This window comes from Mytilus trossulus, chromosome 6, assembly GCF_036588685.1.
Source record: "Mytilus trossulus isolate FHL-02 chromosome 6, PNRI_Mtr1.1.1.hap1, whole genome shotgun sequence".
Lineage (NCBI taxonomy): Eukaryota > Metazoa > Mollusca > Bivalvia > Mytilida > Mytilidae > Mytilus > Mytilus trossulus.
The window spans coordinates 3,535,941-3,557,684 of NC_086378.1; the positions used below are offsets into that span (position 1 = coordinate 3,535,941).

A 21,744-nucleotide genomic window follows, 5' to 3' on the forward strand; every position below is an offset into this window, starting at 1 on the left:
GCTTTTAAATGAGTAAAAGATTTTAAAAATCCATTGAGTAGTTTTGGAGAAATTAATCTTTAAAGACTGTTGATTGGAGTCAGAAAATTCTGACTGTAGTTCTACCTTAATGTCAAAAAGTTCAGGAAAAAAGGAATCCTGCTTTATATTTTAAGAAATATGTGTGAGCAAAATTGCGTTATACTGGATGTAGATTTGTCTTTAGACTCTTGAATCTTATAGAAACAGCAGTTAAATAATCGAGATCAACACAATCACTTGAATGTTTAATTGTCGGACATTTCTTTTATCATAAATGTTTACAGTATAAAAATACAAGACCATAGGACGTAGATGTAAACAGCTATTGAATTACCCTCTAAATAATTTTGAGCCACTGAAGTAAGTTAATTACCTTTTTCTTCGGACGGTCTTTTCTTTGCCTTTATCATTTCCTTTCTGATCTTTTCTTTTTTTCCAGCCTGTTCTTTATTTGATTTATGAATACTCTGTAATTCCTGTGTTAACTCCAACAATTCTTTGTTGGATTCAGCTCTATCTTTCTTTGCCTTTTCCAATTTTTTTCTAATCTTTTCTGGTCCTGTGTTTTAAAGTTCATCTGATTCATCATCACTACTTGTTATATTGGGATTCATATCTGCAGTTGTCGCTATCTTCAGACACCTTATCTCAACTTGTGTTGATTAAATATATAACTGCGTGTAATCCACAGGTTTGAATGATGGGCTAAAATGATAATAATTTATGATAGTTAAATAATGTCATGTTTAAAATTAAAATCAATGATCCGATACAATATTTTATATATGGCATAAAGGCAAAAATATTGTACAGTTTGGGATCAGAACGTTTCATAATAAATGAGGAATGTGTCTTTTGGACACAGATGAGTCCCCCGCTACATATAAAATAATAAAGGAACATAACTGAACACAGTAATAGTGACGCTTCTCAAATTCGTACTAGATCTGAGTTTAGTGGTAATAAGCATTGTATATAAAGTTCTGAACATTTGTTTAAGGAAAACTTTAGAGAACGGGAACGCAATCAAAATCTGCATGTTCTTCTATTTGTAAAGGAGCACAACTCAAGAATGATGAATGTGATGCCACCAAAATTCAGTTCTTTCTGCGTTTTGTGGAAATAATCATTGTGTTTAAGATTCATAACATTTAGTCAAGGCAAACTTCAGTTAGAGAAGGTTAACTGAAAACTCAGTAAGTTTTTCATTTGTAAAGGGGCATAACTCTAGAAAGGTAAGAGTGACGCAACTTAAGTTCATACTTTATCTGTGTGTTGCTGTAATAAGCATTGTGTATAAGTTTATACCATTTGGTTGAGGTAATTTGTTATTTCGGGGCCTTTTATAGCTGACTATGCAGTATGGGCTTTGCTCATTGTTGAAAACTGACGATGACCTATAGTTGGTTATTTCTGTTTCATTTGGTCTCTTGTTCATGCGGTCGCTTGTGAAGAGTTGTCTCATTGGTTATCACATCACCTTTTTTTTATTACGGTGGTTGAATAGATAAAGTGTCTTATTGCTATATTCATAAGAAGATATGGTTTTTAATCTAGGTTAGTAGTATGAATTTGAGCATGATATATAATTTTATTTGAATTTTACATTTGTTAACGATACATAAAGTACCAGTACCTTATCCTAACCTCATTAACGTTAGTATATAGCATATTAGTGGTCAGGTTAGTAGATCACCCCTAGTTTTTGGTGGGGTTCGTGTTGTTTATTCTTTAGTTTTCTATATTGTGTCATGTGTACTATTGTTTTTCTGTTTGTCTTTTTTCATTTTTAGCCATGGCGTTGTCAGTTTGTTTTAGATTTATGAGTTTGACTGTCCCTTTGGTGTATTCGTCCCTCTTTTAGTACTTGCTAATGTACAATGTATATTATGATTTAGCTAATATGTAACTGAATGTAAAGTAGATAATATGAAATATCTTAAATTCTAGTTCAAGAAGATGATTAAAAGGTATATATACTTGTTAGTAGACCATTAATGCTGTAATGACTTTGTTTTGGTGTACAAGATAATTGTACACAAATAAAAGTGACCCAAGTGATATTATATGATGTCCTAATTCAAGTTTATCGAGTAATATTTTTATTTGATTCCGTATTGATTTGAGAAATTTGCATGTCAAAAGATAATGCTCATAATCTTAATTACATATGTTACATAATGGAGTTTCAGTTATTTTCCAAGTGAAAAAGTAATTGTGTGGTTGGTAAAATGCAACGCAGAAATTTCCATCTTAACATTTTCAATTCATTATCTTGTATATAGTTAAAGATAAAGTACATCGTGTGTTGTCTCTTACGCTTGCTAGTGTTGTTTTCTAAATTAAACATTTTGTTTCATTTTTGAAATGGTTTTGGTTTTTCATGATGTCTATATATGAGGGAAATAGTAATATCTTTGGAGGAGATTTTTTAAAATTGAAATAGTTTTATCTTTTCTCTCTTTAAATCTAAATTTGAAGTCAGTAGAAACTTTTGTTTTAATTGATTCTTCTTTAGTTAGCTCTTGTAACAACGGATTTTGTATTTCATCAATTAAGAATATTCCGAAAACCAATTAGCATGGCAAGATAGTTTATCTAAAATCATTTTTTGATTAAGTTTTCCTTGATTATCAATTATGTCATTTACACATTAATTTTACTGCTTACTGTTATCCAGGTTTTGCAAATGAGACCTTTACCGTTAAATTTGATATTTGTATTGCCCCATATAATTTGCTGTCTAATCTGTTTATATGATAGTTGATATGATTCTTTTTGCCGATTTTGAATTTATCCATGATTATAACTAAGTAAGTAAAATTGTGGAATTATTTCCTTTAGTTTATTAATCAAATTAATATTGTTTTAAATATAAGGAATTATTGTCCAAATTTATCCAAAAAGTAATATTTTGGTAGGACTTTCCAGTTTGGTGATTGGTCTTCTTTATCAATGCGTTTTTTACCTCATTATCATTTATCGCTAATAGATATTGATCTATGTCTTTAATGTTAAGCCCGACAGCATTGTAATTTTTACTTATTTTAACATTTTTTTTTTTACTTTTTCTGATTATTGCTCCATATAAAACTGAATCTTATTTTTTGTTAAGTTTGCATGTTGTTCGTTATCAATTTCAGTTACTGATGCAAAATAAGTGGTATTCGGAAGGATTAATGATTTAACAAGTGTTATCTTACCTAACATAGTTTTGAATTTGTTTTATTTCAGGCTTTAATTACTTTTTCAGATTTCTAATCTTTCTTCCTAATGCAAGAACGCATCCATCTCTGAATACACTAAATGGTAGCTTATATTCAAAAAAATTTATATTTTTCCTTAATGGGGCGTATGTTTTTTTTTCTCCATAAAAATGGGATGAAAATGCCAAACATGGCCTGAATTCGGCAAGAGTAATTTCCCTTTCAAGAACTTACCTAAGAATAAAAATAGAAAAAAAATCATTTGTTTATCTACACAACAATGGAAACAGACGTCTGCTACAACTTTTTCTACTTTTTAATCAAGATCTTTTACACTTTATATGAAATTTAAAAATATATCTATATACCCCAGGCATAGATTACCTTAGCCGTATTTGGCATAACTTTTTGGAATCTTGGATCCTCAATGCTCTTCAACTTTGTATTTGTTTGGCTTTATAACTATTTTGATATGAGCGTCACTGATGAGTCTTATGTAGACGAAACGCGCGTCTGGCGTACTCAATTATAATCCTGGTACATGTACCTTTGATAACTATATACATGTTGCATGATGGCTTGCTAATTTTATAACAATGATATTATAAGCCTTTTCAATGTTCAGATTACATAATAAACTTGAGGAACCATTTCTATGATGAACAAGATGCTGCTTGTACAGAATATGGATTGCTTCCGTCGCCTTCGTGTATTTACAATTACAATGTATGTACAAGGCATTTTTCGATGAATTTGGAAACACTGATGAAAAAAGAAAATTATGTGAAATTCCGTTTTTTATCTAGCTAAAAGAAGATCGGACGGATAACTGTCAATTTCTAATGTTGAAACTATAAATATACTTCGTGGACTTGTCCTTCTAGTTGGAACAGGTAAGCATATTTTTTAATAATATTGTAAATTTCTTTTTTTGCAAATATTAATGCTCCTTTAGGCATATGAGGAGCTTTCCCATTTCTTTGCATCTTCTTTCTTTGTCCAAATTTAAAAGGTCTTACTTATGATCTAGGATGGATGTAAAAGCATATTTCCTAGAGGAAATACTGCCAAATTTTTCACACATTTGGACTTATTTTTTTCAGTGCCTATTTCAACCTATTTCAATGACCAAATTTCTTTTATTGAAAGTGTATATTTGCTTTGTATACAGTTCCTTGCTAGGCAAGTAGATTTTAGCTTTTATTCATACACCTTAATAAAAGAATCTCAAAATTACAAATCTTAATTTCTATAAGGACAATATTGACTGGGTTTTAAGTCACTTATGAATGCAAATAAGATTATTTGTTAAGTACATGTACATGTATGGTAGGTTATGCTTCTTTTCGTATATATTTGAATTTAGAAGCTGTGTTGACCTTCGCAAGTTATAACCACATAGTTACAAGTAATATGAAGTATATACTTTTCAAATAAATCCCATTTGGAGCATTTATCAAAATAACATGGCCATAAAAATGTATGTAAAAGGATTAATGATTCTCTAATAATTCTAGGTATTTCTAGATGGCTAAAACAAAGCAGTGAAAAAATCTCAAGTCATTAATCTGAAAAATGAATGTAGGCCCTATTACTTAATGACAGGTGGTAATGATTTTACAATATGTATGTTTGGTTCATAAATCAACACATTTAACTTTACAAAATAAATGGGGAAAGTGTCCATGGGACACAGATGAAGCCCCCGCTTGAATATCATATAAAGTTTTAAAAGAACATAACTGAAGAACAATAAAGCAGACGCTACCCAAAATTGTGTTTTAGTTTTCTGGTAATAAGTAATGCGTATTAGTTTCACAATATTTGGTTGAGGCTAACTTAAGTTAGAGAACAGAAACAGGCATAACTCTAGAACTGTAAAAGTGACACCACCAAAATGCAATCTTGATCTGCATTTTGTAGTATTTAGCATTGTGTACAAGTTTTCATAATATTTGCTTCAGGCAAACTAAAAATAGAGAATTGAAAAATCAGCATTTGTCATGTTTATAAAGGGGCATAACTCAAGAACGGTGAAAGGTAAGCCATCCAATTTCAAACCTGATCTGTATTAAGTGGTAATAAGCATTGTGTATAGGTTTCGTAACATTTTGTTGAGGCAAATTAAAGTAAGAGAACGGAAACAAAAAAATATGCATTTTTTATGTTTATAAATGGGCATAACTCAAGAACAGTAAAAGTGAAGCCAAATAATTTAGAACTTGATCTGTATTGAATGGTAATTAGCATTGTATATAATTTCATTACATTTAGTTGAGGCAAACTAAAGTTTTCAGCATTTTTTTCCATTTGAAAAGGAGCATTACTCTAGAACAGTTATAATGACACCACCAAAAATCAGACTTGATCTTTGTTTGGTGGTAATTAGTATTGTGTAAATGCTTCATAACATTTAGTTGAGGCAAACTAAACGGATACAAAAAAAAATATGCAATTTTTATGTTTATAAAGGGGCATAACTCAAGAACGGTAAAAGTGTAGACAATTAATTTCGAACTTGATCCGTATCGCGTGGTAATAAGCATTGTATATAAGTTTAATTACATTTATTTGAGGCAAACTAAAGTTTTCAACTAATTTTCCATTTGAAAGGGGGCATAACTCTAGAACGGTTATAATGACACCACCAAAATTTAGACTTGATCTGTGTACTGTGGTAATTTAGCATTGTGTATAAATGTCATAGCATTTAGTTGAGGTAAACTAAAGTTAGAGAACGGAAAACAACTTTGTAACTGCGAATACCCTCAGATCATTACTTAGTATCTTTTTGTTCCTTGGATATACAAGTACCCGGCCACGTCCACTCTGTGTTTTTGCTAGATGTATTTCTATTTGTATCCATCTGATGAGTTAGTTTTTATGTTGTACTGTTACACACTGTCCGATGTTAGGGGGAAGGTTGGGATCTCGTTAACATGTTTAAAACCCGCCACATTCTGTATGTATGTGCCTGTCCCAGGTCAGGAGCTTGTAATTCAGTGGTTGTCGTTTGTTGATGTGTTACACATTTGTTTTTCGTTCAATTTATGTACATAAACTAGGCAGTTAGATTTCTCGTTTAAATTGTTATACTATTACCATTTCGGGGCCTTTTATAGCGGTTAGGGCTTTGCTCATTGTTGAAGGCCATACAATGACCTATAGTTGTTAATTTCTGTGTCATTTGGTCTCTTGTGGAGAGTTGTCTCATTGGCAATCATACCATATTTTCTTTTTTTATATATGGGACGTACAGATGGACGGACGGACGGACGGACGGACGGACGGACGGACGGGTGGACGGACGGACGTACAGAGAGACAAAGGTAAAACTTAATGCCCACTCCGCTACGGCGGGGGCATAAAACAAAATGGCAAGGGTTTGTATCTGTCATCATTAAGGGAAATATAAATATATATGCTATGAACTAAACAAATAGATGAGTTTATAGACATGTATAAAATTTAGTAAAAAATGTTTTAAGTAACGACTAGAAATCTTTTTTGAATAGCTGTTTGCCTTGACAAAGGAAATACAATTATGCTTTTTAAAGCATCTTTAAAAGATGAAGGAAGATCAGCTATCCAAACTATTCTAATAACCTCTTGTATATCTTTCCCCAAAGTAGATAAGTTCCTTTTCTCATTTAACAGATGAAACAAGCAAAACAAGTACATGAGACAATATAAACTAAGAATAACATTGTGTTTACATTATGGCTATCTGCATGAGTAATTTTAAGGACCTATTTTTCAATACCATTTTATTATATGGGTTTTTAAGACTGCAGACAAAATTATTGCTGGAAACAACCTACCTGAATTAGGTCAAGTGCAAACCAAAGAAAAAAGAAGGGTATATTATATTGTTCAATCTGCCCACTATCACATCTTTCTAAACAAAAAAGAAATCCGTAGAAGTCATAAAAATGAATTTTACTTATTGAAATCTATGCCATAATAGGTTATTTCCACAGCTTTAGATGATTAAGGTCCAATTAAAAGAACAAGAAAGGTAAATAGCAGAAAAAAACAAGGGATTATCCCACAATTTTCCTACTTTTCACTGGAATATTTAAATCTACATAGTCTGAGATCTGCTGCTTAAATCTATGTCAATAAAGGAGGCTGAGAAAATACCGACTCAAATAAACAGTTTCATTAAAATGAAAATTGGGAATGAACATCCTAATACAGACCTAAACATTATAAATATTCTTAACACGAAACATTGGAATAAATATCTTTAACATGAAACATTGGAATAAATATCTTTAACATGAAACATTGGAATAAATATCGTTAACACGAAACATTGGAATAAATATCGTTAACATGAAACATTGGAATAAATATCTTTAACATGAAATATTGGAATAAATATCTTTAACCAGAACATTGGAATAAATATCTTTAACCAGAACATTGGAATAAATATCTTTAACATGAAACATTGGAATAAATATCTTTAACACGAACTATTGGAATAAATATCTTTAACATGAAACGTTGGAATAAATATCTTTAACACGAAACATTGGAATAAATATCTTTAACACGAAACATTGGAGTTATTATCTTTAACACGAAACATTGGAATAAATATCTTTAACATGAAATATTGGAATAAATATCTTTAACAAGAAACATTGGAATAAATATCTTTATCATGAAACAATGGAATAAATATCTTTAACATGAAATATTGGAATAAATATCTTTAACCCGAAACATTGGAATAAATATTTTAACACGAAACATTGGAATAAATATCTTTAACATGAAACATTGGAATAAACATCTTTAACACGAAACATTGGAATAAATATCTTTAACATGAAACATTGGAATAAATATCTTTAACATGAAACATTGGAATAAATATCTTTAACATGAAACATGAAACATTGGAATAAACATCTTTAACACGAAACATTGGAATAAATATCTTTAACATGAAACATTGGAATAAATATCTTTAACATGAAACATTGGAATAAATATCTTTAACATGAAACATGGGAATAAATATCTTTAACATGAAACATTGGAATAAATATCCTTAACATGAAACATTGGAATAAATATCCTTAACATGAAACATGGAATTACCATGAAACATTGGAATAAATATCCTTAACATGAAAAATGGGAATATATATCCTTCACAGGAAACATGAGAATAAATATTCTTAACAGGAAACATGGAAATAAATATATGTTACATAATACATATGAATATACATAACAAGTTAGAAACATGGGGATAAATATCCTCAACATATTCAATTCAAATTGATATTGAAAACAAAAATCCTACAGGAACAATGGGAATTAACATCAAATGAATAAAACATAGAAATATATATCTTCAACAGGAAAAATTGGAACAAACCTGAAACATGAAAACAAGGACATATACCTTTAACATTTGGATAATTATCTTAATCGTGAAAGCACTTAAGAATAGTACTCAAAAGTCTTTAAATGTCTATTATATGAATAAAACCAAAAATAAAATCCATTTGATCGAATTTAAAGGTCTTACAATTCTTTTTACATAGACAAGACCCTAAATTAAAAATAAAGGCATAAAAAACATGACCGAAATACAATAAAAACAATTATTAATTAAAAAATAATATTATTTCACTTGAAATATCTGTAGTTAAGAATTATACTTTTATGTTATTTTCTCCTTATAACTTGAACGTATTTCAGACAATTCCGGTTATAAATAAACTCATCATAGATACCAGGATTGAAATTTTGTATCTGCGCCAGACACTCGTTTCGTCTACAAAAGACTCATTAGTGACGCACGATAAAAAAAAAATAAAAAGGCCAAAAAAAAAATGCGAAGTTGAAGAGCATTGAGGACCAAAAATTCCTAAATTTTTTGCCAAATACAGTTGAGGTAATCTATCCCTGAGGGAGAAAAGCCTTAGTATTTCAAAAATTTTTGTAAACAGTTAATTTATAATTATGACCATCTCAATGATAATTCATGTCATTACAGAAGTGCTGACTATTGGGCTGGTGATACCCTCGGGGAATAAAAACTCCATCAGCAGTGGCATCGACAACTAATCCATGGTTTATCCTAGAAGTTCATTTAGTCAGGAAACATGTGAAAGTGAACAAGCTTGTTTGAGTCAAACTTCAAATTCTTCTATTTGTAAATCCTTGAAGCTGGAAGCCTTTAACAAATTTCTCTGTTTTCGAGAGATCAATATTTTTGTTTTGTAATGAAATTCATTTTGCAATTAGTATTTTAAGAAATCTTTTTGTGCTTTAAAAAATGCAACAATGTAACTGGGAGTAGTTAAGTCGATATAAAGTAAGTAAAATACGTGTATTAAGAATGCTTACGTTTCTATATTGCTGTTCATATAGCTTGGTCTATAATGATTTACTTTAATATTTACTATGATATCTCAATGGCTATATTTAAAAATATTGGTTGATTTTGTTTGCTGGTTTATCTTTTAAAAAGCAGTTATAACTAGATTTGTAATTGCAAGCAATAACGGATGGCACTCTTCCCCTATTGCCAGGGTAACGGCAGCCAATTCACAAAGGTCATAAATACATGAAGTAGTATGGCTCTCACAGAGTTTGTCAGCATTCAAATAAAAAACCCTGATACAGGGTTTTTTTGTCTAATTCTTATGGTTAAGTTCAGTGAAAGAACAAATGTACATGAGTATTTCATTCTGTGTAAATATATCATGACAGTTTATATTGTTTGTAGAATTAAGGTTATTATAATCTGATTTTTGATATGATTTTAGGATTAAGTCCCAGCTGTTAAAGAGTTGCAAGGTCAGATAAATGATATCAGTAGAGACACACAGCAGAGATATATAGAAAACGCTAAAAGGTGCTTAGATGTAATGTGCAACACCATTTGTCCTGGAGGAGATGAATTTTTTTAAGTCAGTTTTATTGAGAGAAGATGTAACAGATAAAAGCGAGAAGGTGACCTTAGAGATACTGGTAGAAATTTACAAAAGGGCAGACACTTGGGACTTTCAGAGGCAGATCTTGTCAACTATTGCGGACCAAAACAGTTTTGATGATGTGAAGAAGGTAAAGGATAATTACTTAACACTGCAGACCGTATATCAATAGGAATTTGATTTATTTTCTTAAAATTAGTTTTTATTAAGCAAGTTACTTATTATAGCTTATGATTACCAGTTTTTAAAGGTCAGTTGATGTATAACATTGAAAAAAAACAATAAATGTTTAAAGTTATTTCTGATCAAGTTCGTCTTTTAGTTTTCTATGTTGTGTCTTGTGTACTTTTATTTGTCTGTCCTTTTTTTGTTAGCCGTGGCGTTTTCAGTTTATTTTCGATCTATGAGTTTGACTGTCCCTCTGGTATTTTTAGCCCCCCTTTTATTAGCTAATACTGACAAGACAGTTTACTGCTTTGATTTGAAAATAAAAAGTTGAAGGGTGAAATAACAGTTATATTATGGTTGTAAACACATAGGGTAAGAAAGCAATATATATTCTTATCATATGTTTCATTCAAATTCATATGTATCATGTGAAGATATAAAAAAAAAAAAATGTTAACCAAAAATATAAAATGTTTAGAATTTTTCCCTACTCTAAGACAAAATGCAAAATATCGATAAAAATCATCATTAAGGCAGAAAACTTCTGGTAAGAGTCGGTTGCCAGTTAAGGCCATGTTGACTTTTAACGTAATGTTTCTCTCTATCTATTATAGTTTGCATAAACTAAAAAAGTGGGTGAAAATCATCTTTTTAGGCTAATAAATCGAGTCAACTGACAATTTTCACCATGTTTGACATATTTAAAGATCTTATTGTACTTAGAATCTATGCTATTCACAACTTCGCTCTATAATGATTTCTGCCAAAAAAAAAATGGATAAAAATCATCTTTTTAGGGCTACAAATCCTATAAGGGATTAATTGGCGCTTCGTCCATGTTGAGTTATTTGTACATCTTATTTTGCTGACATTTTGTTCATTAAAATTTTATTTATCTATTATAGTTTCATTGCAAATTGAAAAAAATGATTCAAGTAAGCCTTGGAAAGGAAATAACTCAGGACTAAAAGGGTAAATCTTAGTGTTCTGGTTATTATTACTATTTAAAATGTCTCTCTATCTGATATAGTTCTTGTGATAATAACCAAAAACTGCAAAATTAACCAAAACCTCCAGGAACAATAACTTCAAAATAAGAAGTAGAATTCTGATAGACCTTGCCTGCTGATTAATTCTGTTCTGTCATATTTGTTCTTACTGCTTAAATTTTTGAGATAGGAGCCAAAAACTGTGCAATTTACTAAAATTTTATAAATTTCAGAGACAAAAACTCCAGATTTAATTTATCATATAAGTTTTTGAGTTATAAGCCAAAAACTGATTTTATCTCTATGCTCTATTTTTAGCAACAGCGGCCATGTTTGTTGCTACATCAAATCCCCGGGGACACAATTTTTAAACAAGATACCCCAAGTAACATTTAGGTAAAGTTGGTTACATTTGGCCATTTAATTTCAGATGAGAAGATTTTGGGTTGTTTTAAGTTGACGACGACGGACGATGTTGACGGACATTAAGTGATAGTAGCTCACTTGGTCTTTTAAAACCAAATGGGCTCAAATGCTATGCTAGTTTATGTACTCAGAACAATATTTTTTCTCAAAATACGTTTGTTAGGCATAAGGTATCCAAACTTTGTGAACATTTTACCTGTGAAACACAGTCGACAGCCGCGGCAACCATATCGTTATGCAACATTACTTAGGTAAATAACTAAAACAAAAATACCGAACTCCAATGTAAATTCAAACGTTATTAACAAACGGAACGAATGGAAAATAACTGTCATATTCCTGGATTTGTTTTAGGCGTTTCCAAAGAAAATGATCGGTTGAACCTGGTTTTTAGCAAGCTAACCCCCCCCCCCCCCCCCCAAACCCCCCAACCCCCTTATATGACAGCGGTTTTTGATTCCGTTATATCGACGAAATTTGGTTAGCAACCCAAAAAGACATAATAGCTTAATGTGACATTATTTATGATCCAGCAGTCAAAACTGTGTCAATATACATCCTAAACATACACTACACCTGACTAAAACAAAACATATGCTAACAAACATGTTGATATAGGCGGTAGACCCAGATTAAAAACATTTTGAAGTTAATATTATATTACTTACAGTATATACTATATACTTTCTCGATAAAGTCAAATTAAGTCAAAATATAAATACAAGGAACAACAAAATTGAAACAAAACTTTAAAATCCTCTTGCGTCCGAATCGCAAATCAGGGTCACACGCACAAGGAACGGCCAAAGTAAAAAATACTATAGCAAGAGCTTCCGAATAATTAAAGACCCCGTTTACACTAGTAAAAAATCGATCTTTAGTCAATAATATTCAAACTAGATGCATTTCTTTATGCTTCCAGTTGCTGACCTTGGGCAATATTCTTTTTGTATTTTGCCAGAAAGAAAGCACACTTTACAAAACATCAAAACAGTTTGAGATTTTCGGGCATTAACATGCTAGGTCTTATGATTATACACTTGGAAGGGAGGATTTTCTATATAATATGTGAAAAGGGTCGCTGTAGTATGTAACTATTTGCTGCTTCATGATATGGTTTATACTGAAAATGTGTTATATACACAGGAAAAAGTGCCACGCATGTTTTACATATATTTTACATACGTAAAACATGCGTTTGGAAACGCATGGGAAATGTCTTTTTCCTACCACGCATGTATAACACATGTTTTAAACATGTGTTATACATGAACGCATGTTTACGCATGAAAAATACATGTGCTGTAAAACGCATGTTAAAAACGTGTGTTATTCATGCGTTTTACACAGGAAAAATATATGTTATGTTAAACACATGTTTCAAAACCATGCGTTAAACATGTGTTGTAAGAAACATGTGTATAACATGCGTTTTAAATGATGCGTATAACATGTGTGAAACAAACATGCGTATAATGCATATATTTCAAATCATCCATAAAACCTTTGTCAAGTTAACTTGTTCACATTCCATATGTTCCACAAAACCAAGACGACTTCTGTTTACTTTTGAAGGCTGTTCCCTGAACATATAATTGCTTTAATCAGTTTAATTTGGACTCTGTTGGGTAGTTGTCCAATTGGCAGTCATACAACATCTTTTTATGTTATTTTGACCACAAATCTCCTTTCAACAAGCAACATCAGTATCACATTACAGACAAGACTTCACTTTTCATTAGTCTTTAAAATTGTCCTGTTTGAATACACCAATAAACAAAAGAAATATCTGTAACACCATTTTCATGTTTCTAAAACCTTTATCAAGTACATTTTTGACACTAAGATGTTTGAAAAGACCATGATATGAAATATTTGATGGAATAAAAAGCGACAATCTTTGGTCTCTGCAGTTTCATTGGCAGTTATACCACAACTCTTTTATACAGAGGTCAAAATTATCTTAAATGAATTTTGTGGAATGTTGTACATGTATTTGACAATTTATGTTAAAATGTTACTTATGGTTAAACTTTAACGTACACATTTGTTGACTTATGCATATAATACATGTAATATGAAAAGGAAAACCCAAAAAGTGTATTAAATGTTTCCTTTAGCATCAATTTAAATACAATTTTGAAGTTGTGTCCCTTGCATGTTTAATGATCTGAGATTGTATAATTTTTTAAAACATATTATATGAAAAAGTCAATAAATCTGCTTCAGAATCTCATTTATATTTTTTTTTCTCTGTTGTCTATTTGTTGCAGAATATAAATTTGAAAAAAACTTGGATTTTGATTTCACTCTACTTTTATTTACAGCATTCTCAAAACTTTACAATCAACTTTTTATGTTTTTGTTGTTGACATAATAACATTTAATATCAATTGAATGTTCTTTCTTCTAAATGTCACTCTTCTTGAAGTTGTCTTTATCTGAAAAGAAAACAATAATATTCATAATCATACATTTAAACTTAATTTGATTTATTCCCATATACTGTAAGTTGTTAGTTTTAAACATAATGAAATAACCTCAGTGACTTAAAACATGCTTTTCTGTCTCATTTTTGTCTCTTGTGGAGAGTTGTCTCATTGGCAGTAATACCACATTTACTTTTTTTTTCTTTTCTCCTTTTGATATAACATATTTGAATAAAACTGGAAAGTATTTTATAAATATAAATATTTGTTATGCTATCAGTAAATTAAAACCAAACTAAAGATTATTGTTATACACAAATGTATGTTTACCAGTTTTACAAAATGTTGATACCCATATTTTGGCATTTTATAAGATCATGTTCTTATCCTATGATTAATGGCGGTATATTCTTCAAATCCATTAGACATGTTAGATGTTTACTGATTAAGTCTTAGACACATGATTTTTGGTTTTACGTTTGGCATGAGTTTTGCTTATTTTTTAATTCTTCTTCAATGGTCTCTGGTAATGCTGGTGGAAAGTAATGACTCATTGGCAATCATACCACATCTTCTTATTTTTATATTAAAAAATTGTAGCTAAAAATTGGGCACAATGAATATTTGTACATGTGATTAGGTGTCGCTCACCTTGGTCTATGTGAATATTAAACAAAGGAAACAGATGGAATCATGATAAAATTATGTTTTGGTGATGGTGATGTGTTTGTACATCTTAATTTACTAAACATTCTTACAGCTAACAATTATCTCTATCTATAATGAACTTAGTCCAGTAGTTTCAGTGAAAAATGATAGTAAAAATTTACAAATTTTATGAAAATTATTCAAAATTGACTATAAAGGACACTAATATACTGTCCGATTCATCTGAAAATTTCAGAGCAGATAAATTTTGTCCTGATAAACAACTTTACTCCATGTCAGATTTGCTCTAAATGCTTTGGTTTTGATGTTTTAAGCCCCAAACTGCATTTTACCCCTATGTTCTATTTTTAGCCATGGCGGCCATCTTGGTTGGATGGCCAGATCACCGGACACATTTTTCAAACTTCATTCCCAAGAGATGATTGTGGTCAAGTTTGGATAAATTTAGGCCAGTAGTTTCAAAGGAGAAGATTTTTGTAAAAGATTATTCAGATTTACGAGAAATGGTTAAAAATTGAATATAAAGGGCAATAACTCCTAAAGGGGTCAACTGATCATTTTGGTCATGTTGACCTATTTGTAAATCTTACTTTTCAAGATAATAACCAAAAACAGCAAAATTTCCTTAAAATTACTAATTCAGGGACAGCAACCCAACAACAGGTTATCCGACTTGTCTGAAAATTTCAGGTCAGATAGAAATTGACCTGTTAAGCAATTTTACGCCTGTCAGATTTGCTCTAAATGCTTTGTTTTTTGAGTTATAAGCCAAAAACTGCATTTGACCCCTATGTTCTATTTTTAGCAATGGCGACCATGTTTGTCGATAGATCAAAACTTCGGATACAATTTATAAACAAGATACCATAAGGAACATTCAGTTAAAGTTTGGAAGTATTTGGCCTAGTAGTTTCAGAGGAGAAGATTCTTGAAATAGTTTACGACGACAGACGATGACGGACGCCAAGTGATGGCATAAAAACAATCTATTGCAATACAAAATGTAACCACAACTGATCTTTTTACTTAGAAAGTCGAACAGTTTTTAAGTGTTACATGTATTACCATAAGATGTTAGTTGAAACTTTTCATTCATTTATTTATAGGTATTAAATACCCATGAAACTTTAACAACTGCAATGTGTTAGGAAAAGAAAGGATTGCAAGGATTAAAACATTTTTTTTTTTCAAATCTCTCTCCAAATATTACATAAATATAACTATATATTTAAACACATACCTACTTTTTTGGCCTACAGAAGTCCATTCTATGAAAATATCCTTTGGTTATGTATGCTTGGCTTTCCAGAAACTCCTGTAACATAAATGAAATAAAATGAAGTTTTGGATAAATTCTTTATTAGATGTCATTTTGTATTAATTATGAACATGGTAAAGGTACAAATAGTTTCAATTCACTCTCAATGACAGTGTTTTTCCATAAAGGGTTACAGCTAATTTCCTAATGCATGCATATGAAGTGCAAAATTATGGTTAGCTTGCTTGCTTTGTTTGTATATTTTGCAAACATATAATTAGGATAACACCCAATTGAATTCAAATATAATATATATACAGGTTAAAATATGCCTTAGTATACATAATTTGTTTAAAGATGTCAATCTTATTCACAAAGCTTGTATAAACAATTATACAAACAAAGCAAGCAAGCAAGCCAACCAAAGTTTTACTTTGCAAGCAGAAGGAAATCAGCTGTAATACATGCCGTTTTTTCGTTTGAATTGTTTTACATTGTCTTATCAGTGTTTTGCCTTTTCTAGCTGACTATGCGGTATGGGCTTTGCTCATTGTTGAAGGCCGTACAGTTACCTATAATCTAATTTAATTTAAATATATTTATTTATAGTGGATTGGGAAACAAGTTTTGCAACTTATATTAATCCCTTTCCACTTTACGGGTGCGAGTGCTGCCTTGTAGCGGCATTAGCCTACTCTTTTTCGAAATCTACAAGGGTGTCTTTAACGTGCAAGAGATATGGCTCTCTCTTAACACGGGTCAGCCATTTATCGTCCCCTTCCGACAGACTATCATCGTTTTCTCAAGACCATACTTGCAAATGGTGTCAAGGGTGTCTGAGTTATTTTGATCTTTTGTAGATAGTTGTTTCATTGGCAATCATACCACATCTTCTTTTTTATATGTCGTTCATCATGTTCCTTCCTTTAAGACATCTCTAAATAAAACACTGATTCACTATAAATATTTGGTTTATCAAAACGTCAGATTTGTCCATTTTCATTATTTTGTTTTTTAAATTAAATATGCTTAATTTCACAAGATTTTAAAGAAAATTAGTGGGCAATGTCTCCATGGGACACAGATGAAGCCCCCTCTTGCATATATATACATGTATGTATAATGTTATAATTAAGGGACATAACTCCAAAACAGTAAAAGTAACTTCCAAAATTTGTACTTGATCTGTATTTAGTGGTAATTATCATCAGATCATGGTGACGGAATGTGTCACTGACTCACTGTAATTTTCATAATATTTGGTTAAACAATTTTACCCCATGTCAGATTTGCTCTAAATGCTTTGTTTTCAGAGATATACATTATTTGTAAGCCAAAATCTATATTTTACCCCAATGTTCAATTTTCCATACAAGGGGGGTTAAATTACAATACTACTTTGCTGAACATTATTGCTGTTTACAGTTTACCTCTATCTATAATAATATTCAAGATAATAACCCAAAACAGCAAAATTTCCTTAAAATTACAAATTCAGGGGCAGCAACCCAACATCAGGTTGTCCGATTCATCTGAAAATTTCAGGGCAGATAGATCTTGACCTGATAATCAATTTTACACCATGTCAGATTTGCTCTAAATGCTTTGGTTTTTGAGTTATAATCCAAAAACTGCATTTTACCCCTATGCTCTATTCTTAGCCATGGTGGCCATCTTGGTTTATTGGCCCGGCTCACCGGACACATTTTTTTAAGACTAGATACCCCAATGATGATTGTGGCCAAGTTTGGTTTAATTTGGCCCAGAAGTTTCAGAGGAGAAGATTTTTGTAAAAGATTACAACGACGGACGCAAAGTGAGGGGAAAAGCTCACTTGGCCCTTCGGGCCAGGTGAGCTAAAAATCTCGCACCATAGAAAAAATATACTTACCATTGCTGAATTTTACTTGAAACATTTACCAGGCGTCTTCCCTTGCCATTTTCTTCACCATTTGTGGAACTTTTTAAAAATCCTCATGTTCCTGATATAGGGGAGGCCAAATTTGATAACTAGCCTAAAGGATAAAAAGAAATCCATTTCATAAAAATATTACAGAAACTATTTTCATATTAATTTACAATTACAGTGTTCATGTGAAAGCCAAAATGAAGTTTATAGATATAAGAAGATGTGGTATGAGTGCCAATGAGACAACTCTTCATCCAAGTCACAATTTATAAAACATGTAGAAGTAAACCATTAAAGGTCAAAGTACAGTCCTCAACATAGAGGTTTTTATAAATTTATAAAATCTGATAACTAAAAAAACCCAATATCTAAAATTATAAAAATTGTAAGGGATCTCATGTCAGAAGAAATAAACAATTCACCAAAATTTTTTGCAAAAAAAAGAAAACATTATTGAGTTATTGACCGAAAACTGGAAAATCAACCTTTTTTATGAATATAAAACCTGGTAACTCAGAAATGTAAAATGTAAAATTGAAAAAAATTGAAAGGGAGTCCATGTCAACAGATAAAAAAAAAATCACCAAAATTTCTTGCAAGTAGGAGAAAACATTTTTGAGTTATTGACTAAAAACTGAAGAATCATCCTTTTTTGATGAACAACCCTGTTACTCAGAAACTTAAAATATAAACTTTATAAAAATTGAAAGGGAGCTCATGTCAAATTCACCAAAGTTTTATGCAAAATGGTTAAAACATTTATGAATGCATGTCCAACATGTTGACCATGGACAGACGGACAACGGTATACCATAATACATACATGTATGTACTCCCATAAATGGGCGTATAAAAAAGAAGAAACAAGAAAAACTTATGAACTTAGTAACTACATCAACAAACAAAAACTACTAAACATCAGATTCCTGACAAAGGACAGGTGACACACAATTGCAGGGGGTTTAAACGGTACCAAACCTGCACCCTCATTAATTAATGTATATTGTTTTTTTAAATAGGATAACGAACGCCATTGACAGTAAAAGCTTGTCTGACCCACCTGTGAGGGTTTAACTGCTTCATTAATCTCTTTTTATACGACATATTTTGTGTGGTACATGTATAATGCTATTGTGTCGTTATTGCCAAATCTTTTTTTTTGTGGTAGTCCTTGAAGAAAATCTGCTGGTCCTCACTATCAAGTCTATTGAAAAATAATAAAATTGTGTCAGTCCTATGCAACATTTTGGTGGTTAAATCCTGAGGACTAACACTTTTCGCAAACTCTGATTATACATTTCAATGGTTATAAACAGATAAAAGAGGGACAAAAGACACCAGTCATAAATCGAAAAATAAACTGACAACTCCATGGCTAAAAATGAAAAGAACAAACAAGTGAAACTGCGAGCTACTGCTCACCGATGATACCCCCGCCGCAAGTGGATAATATAAATAGTGTAAAAATATGCAAGTGTTCAGTAAACAGGAAGTTGTCGAGTGATGAATCTGAAAACGCATCACACGGTATAGCTGACTTATATAAATCCTGAAACCACTCTGGACCAACTATATTTCTTTTAGTTTATATATAATCTATTCTTATCTATTATTGAGTATTTTTAAAAAGAGTTTTCCTACACAACTTCCTTTCGTGATGCTTCTTAAAATTTGATAGGTAATCTTTTAGATCCGATTTTATGTAAAGGAACAATAAATCCTTTAGCCCATATTTTAGGAAATTTTTCTGTTGTTAATACATCATGTACATTGTTAAATATCTTTACAAAACATTTAAGCAGATATGATTGGCTGCGCTTGAGCATCTCATTTATTATGGAGTCAAAGCTGCTTAATTTATTGGGTTTTTTTTAGTGATTCACAGGGGCTTGTTTAGTAGGCCAGACGAGCTTTTACTGTCAATCATTTTGTCAATAGCGATTTAATAAAAAAATGACAAAATTTCTTGAATTCCAAATTTTTAAAATGTTATTTAACTGCACAATATTGCGCAATAGATTTGTAAGATTTTGACATTGGCTTAGTGTCAGAAACTCATATTACATGTATGTCAAAAATTTGATCAGAATCCAAATTCAGAGCTGTATCAAGCTTGAATGTTGTGTCAATACTCATGGTACTAGCCCCAAATATTCGTGGTTCACCCTCAGCGGGTCGTAGAAAGCTGCCCCCTGCAAAGCACCTGGTTCTGTAATTTTATAATCCAATTCTCTGAAAATTTTAATTTGATATGACATTCTTAAATAAGATTCCTTTAAAGCCCATGATTTATGAATGTGTTCTTACCAGTCACCCCAGATTGAGAAACCAGATCAGGATATTCATTTTATGCCAGGTCACTTGTTTTCACAGTCCTCTAGTCTGGTGTTATGTATTGTTAGCATACCTGCCAACTGTCACTATTTATGGGGGATTTCCCCCATGAAGGCTCCAAAAAATAATTCTGAAAGATCAATTTTGTCCATAATTTTTAACAAAACAATTAATTCTAAAATGGCCATAGGCTTGTTAAAGTAAGGAGAAGCCAAAAAACAACTTTAAAATGTATTTTAAGGCCCCATTGAAGGTTTTGTAGGACTACATTATTTTACATTATAGCCATCTTGCACGTAAAAACCCCATGGGCATTTTGAAAAGTTGGCAGGTATTTCTTAGTACAAATGTATTACTTATAGTTCTGTAACTCTTTCTCCCGAAACCGCCACCTGCCATGTTATTATTCTTGTCAGGACTTTGATCTGGCAGACTTCCAAAGACTATTGGACTCTTTGTCCCTAGCTAGGAACTATAAGTATGATGTCACTCATTAGGTTCAGGAAAGTTTACTAATAGGATTTGAATTGAGAGGACGCTCATCCTATGGCTTCCACTTTAGGTACTGTTACAATAACATTAACAAGTAGACTAGCGGCAGCCTCACTGTATATTTATTTATGTATGGTATTGTATATAACTTATATTCAACCATATATATAATTTTTTTTTATGTCTTTTTAAATAAATATCTTATTGTTTACGTGCTTTGATAGTTTATCTCAGAACTTGGGAAGACAACAGGAATATTACGAAGCCAGTGTTAACTTCAGTCCGGTTTCACTCGCTACCAAAAAATGTATAGTTATCAAAGAGACATATACATTTCAATGGTTATAAACAGATAAAAGAGGGATGAAAGATACCAGAGGGACAGTCAAACTCATAAATCGAAAATAAACTGACAAAGCCATGGTTAAAAATGAAAAGGACAAACAATAGTTCCCACGACACAACATGAACATAGGAAACTAAAGAATAAACAACACGAACCCCACCAAAAACAAGGGGTATTCTCGGGTGCTCCGGAAGTGTAAGCATAAATGGTCATCTGGTTCTACTTTACGGTCTTAACTTAAGTTCGTGCATGTTTTTATAATTTACTCAAACTGGATAAATCACAGAAGATTGATTCGAGTGAAGTTCTACTGTGATATTCAAGTTTGGTATATGTTTACCCCCTTATTGATAGGATTTCAAACTCCGGAGTCCTGTGGATAAATAAATCAGTTTTGGAAATGGCATTTAAAAATCCTTCATGAAATGTTAATCGAATAAAATATTAAAGTTGAATTCTTACCCATCTTGTCTTTAGTGTCCTAGATTGAAAATATCCTACATTGTCCTAGCTGCATCTCATATATATCTTC

The 21,744-nt window shown here is 31.2% G+C and overlaps 1 protein-coding gene and 1 long non-coding RNA gene across 5 annotated transcripts in view; both read right to left on the reverse strand.

The window, feature by feature from the left end:
- The window catches only part of LOC134720609 (uncharacterized), a 391,376-nt gene that overhangs the window by 26,436 nt on the left and 343,196 nt on the right, over window positions 1-21,744 (reverse strand). For all 3 annotated transcript variants that reach the window (XM_063582964.1, XM_063582963.1, XM_063582965.1), the window contains one exon: window positions 395-726. In XM_063582964.1, the coding sequence (XP_063439034.1) occupies window positions 395-431 (37 nt within the window). In that variant the 5' untranslated portion in view covers window positions 432-726. The remainder of the gene's footprint in view (window positions 1-394; window positions 727-21,744) is intronic.
- Window positions 14,163-21,703, reverse strand: LOC134723144 (uncharacterized). Of its 2 annotated transcripts, none has more exons than XR_010107990.1 (3): window positions 21,675-21,703; window positions 16,118-16,188; window positions 14,163-14,216 (listed from the first exon to the last, which is right to left on the reverse strand). It is a non-coding gene; the product is annotated as an uncharacterized LOC134723144 (long non-coding RNA). The 2 variants fall into 2 exon arrangements; XR_010107989.1 differs by lacking the exon at window positions 21,675-21,703 and adding an exon at window positions 18,023-18,094.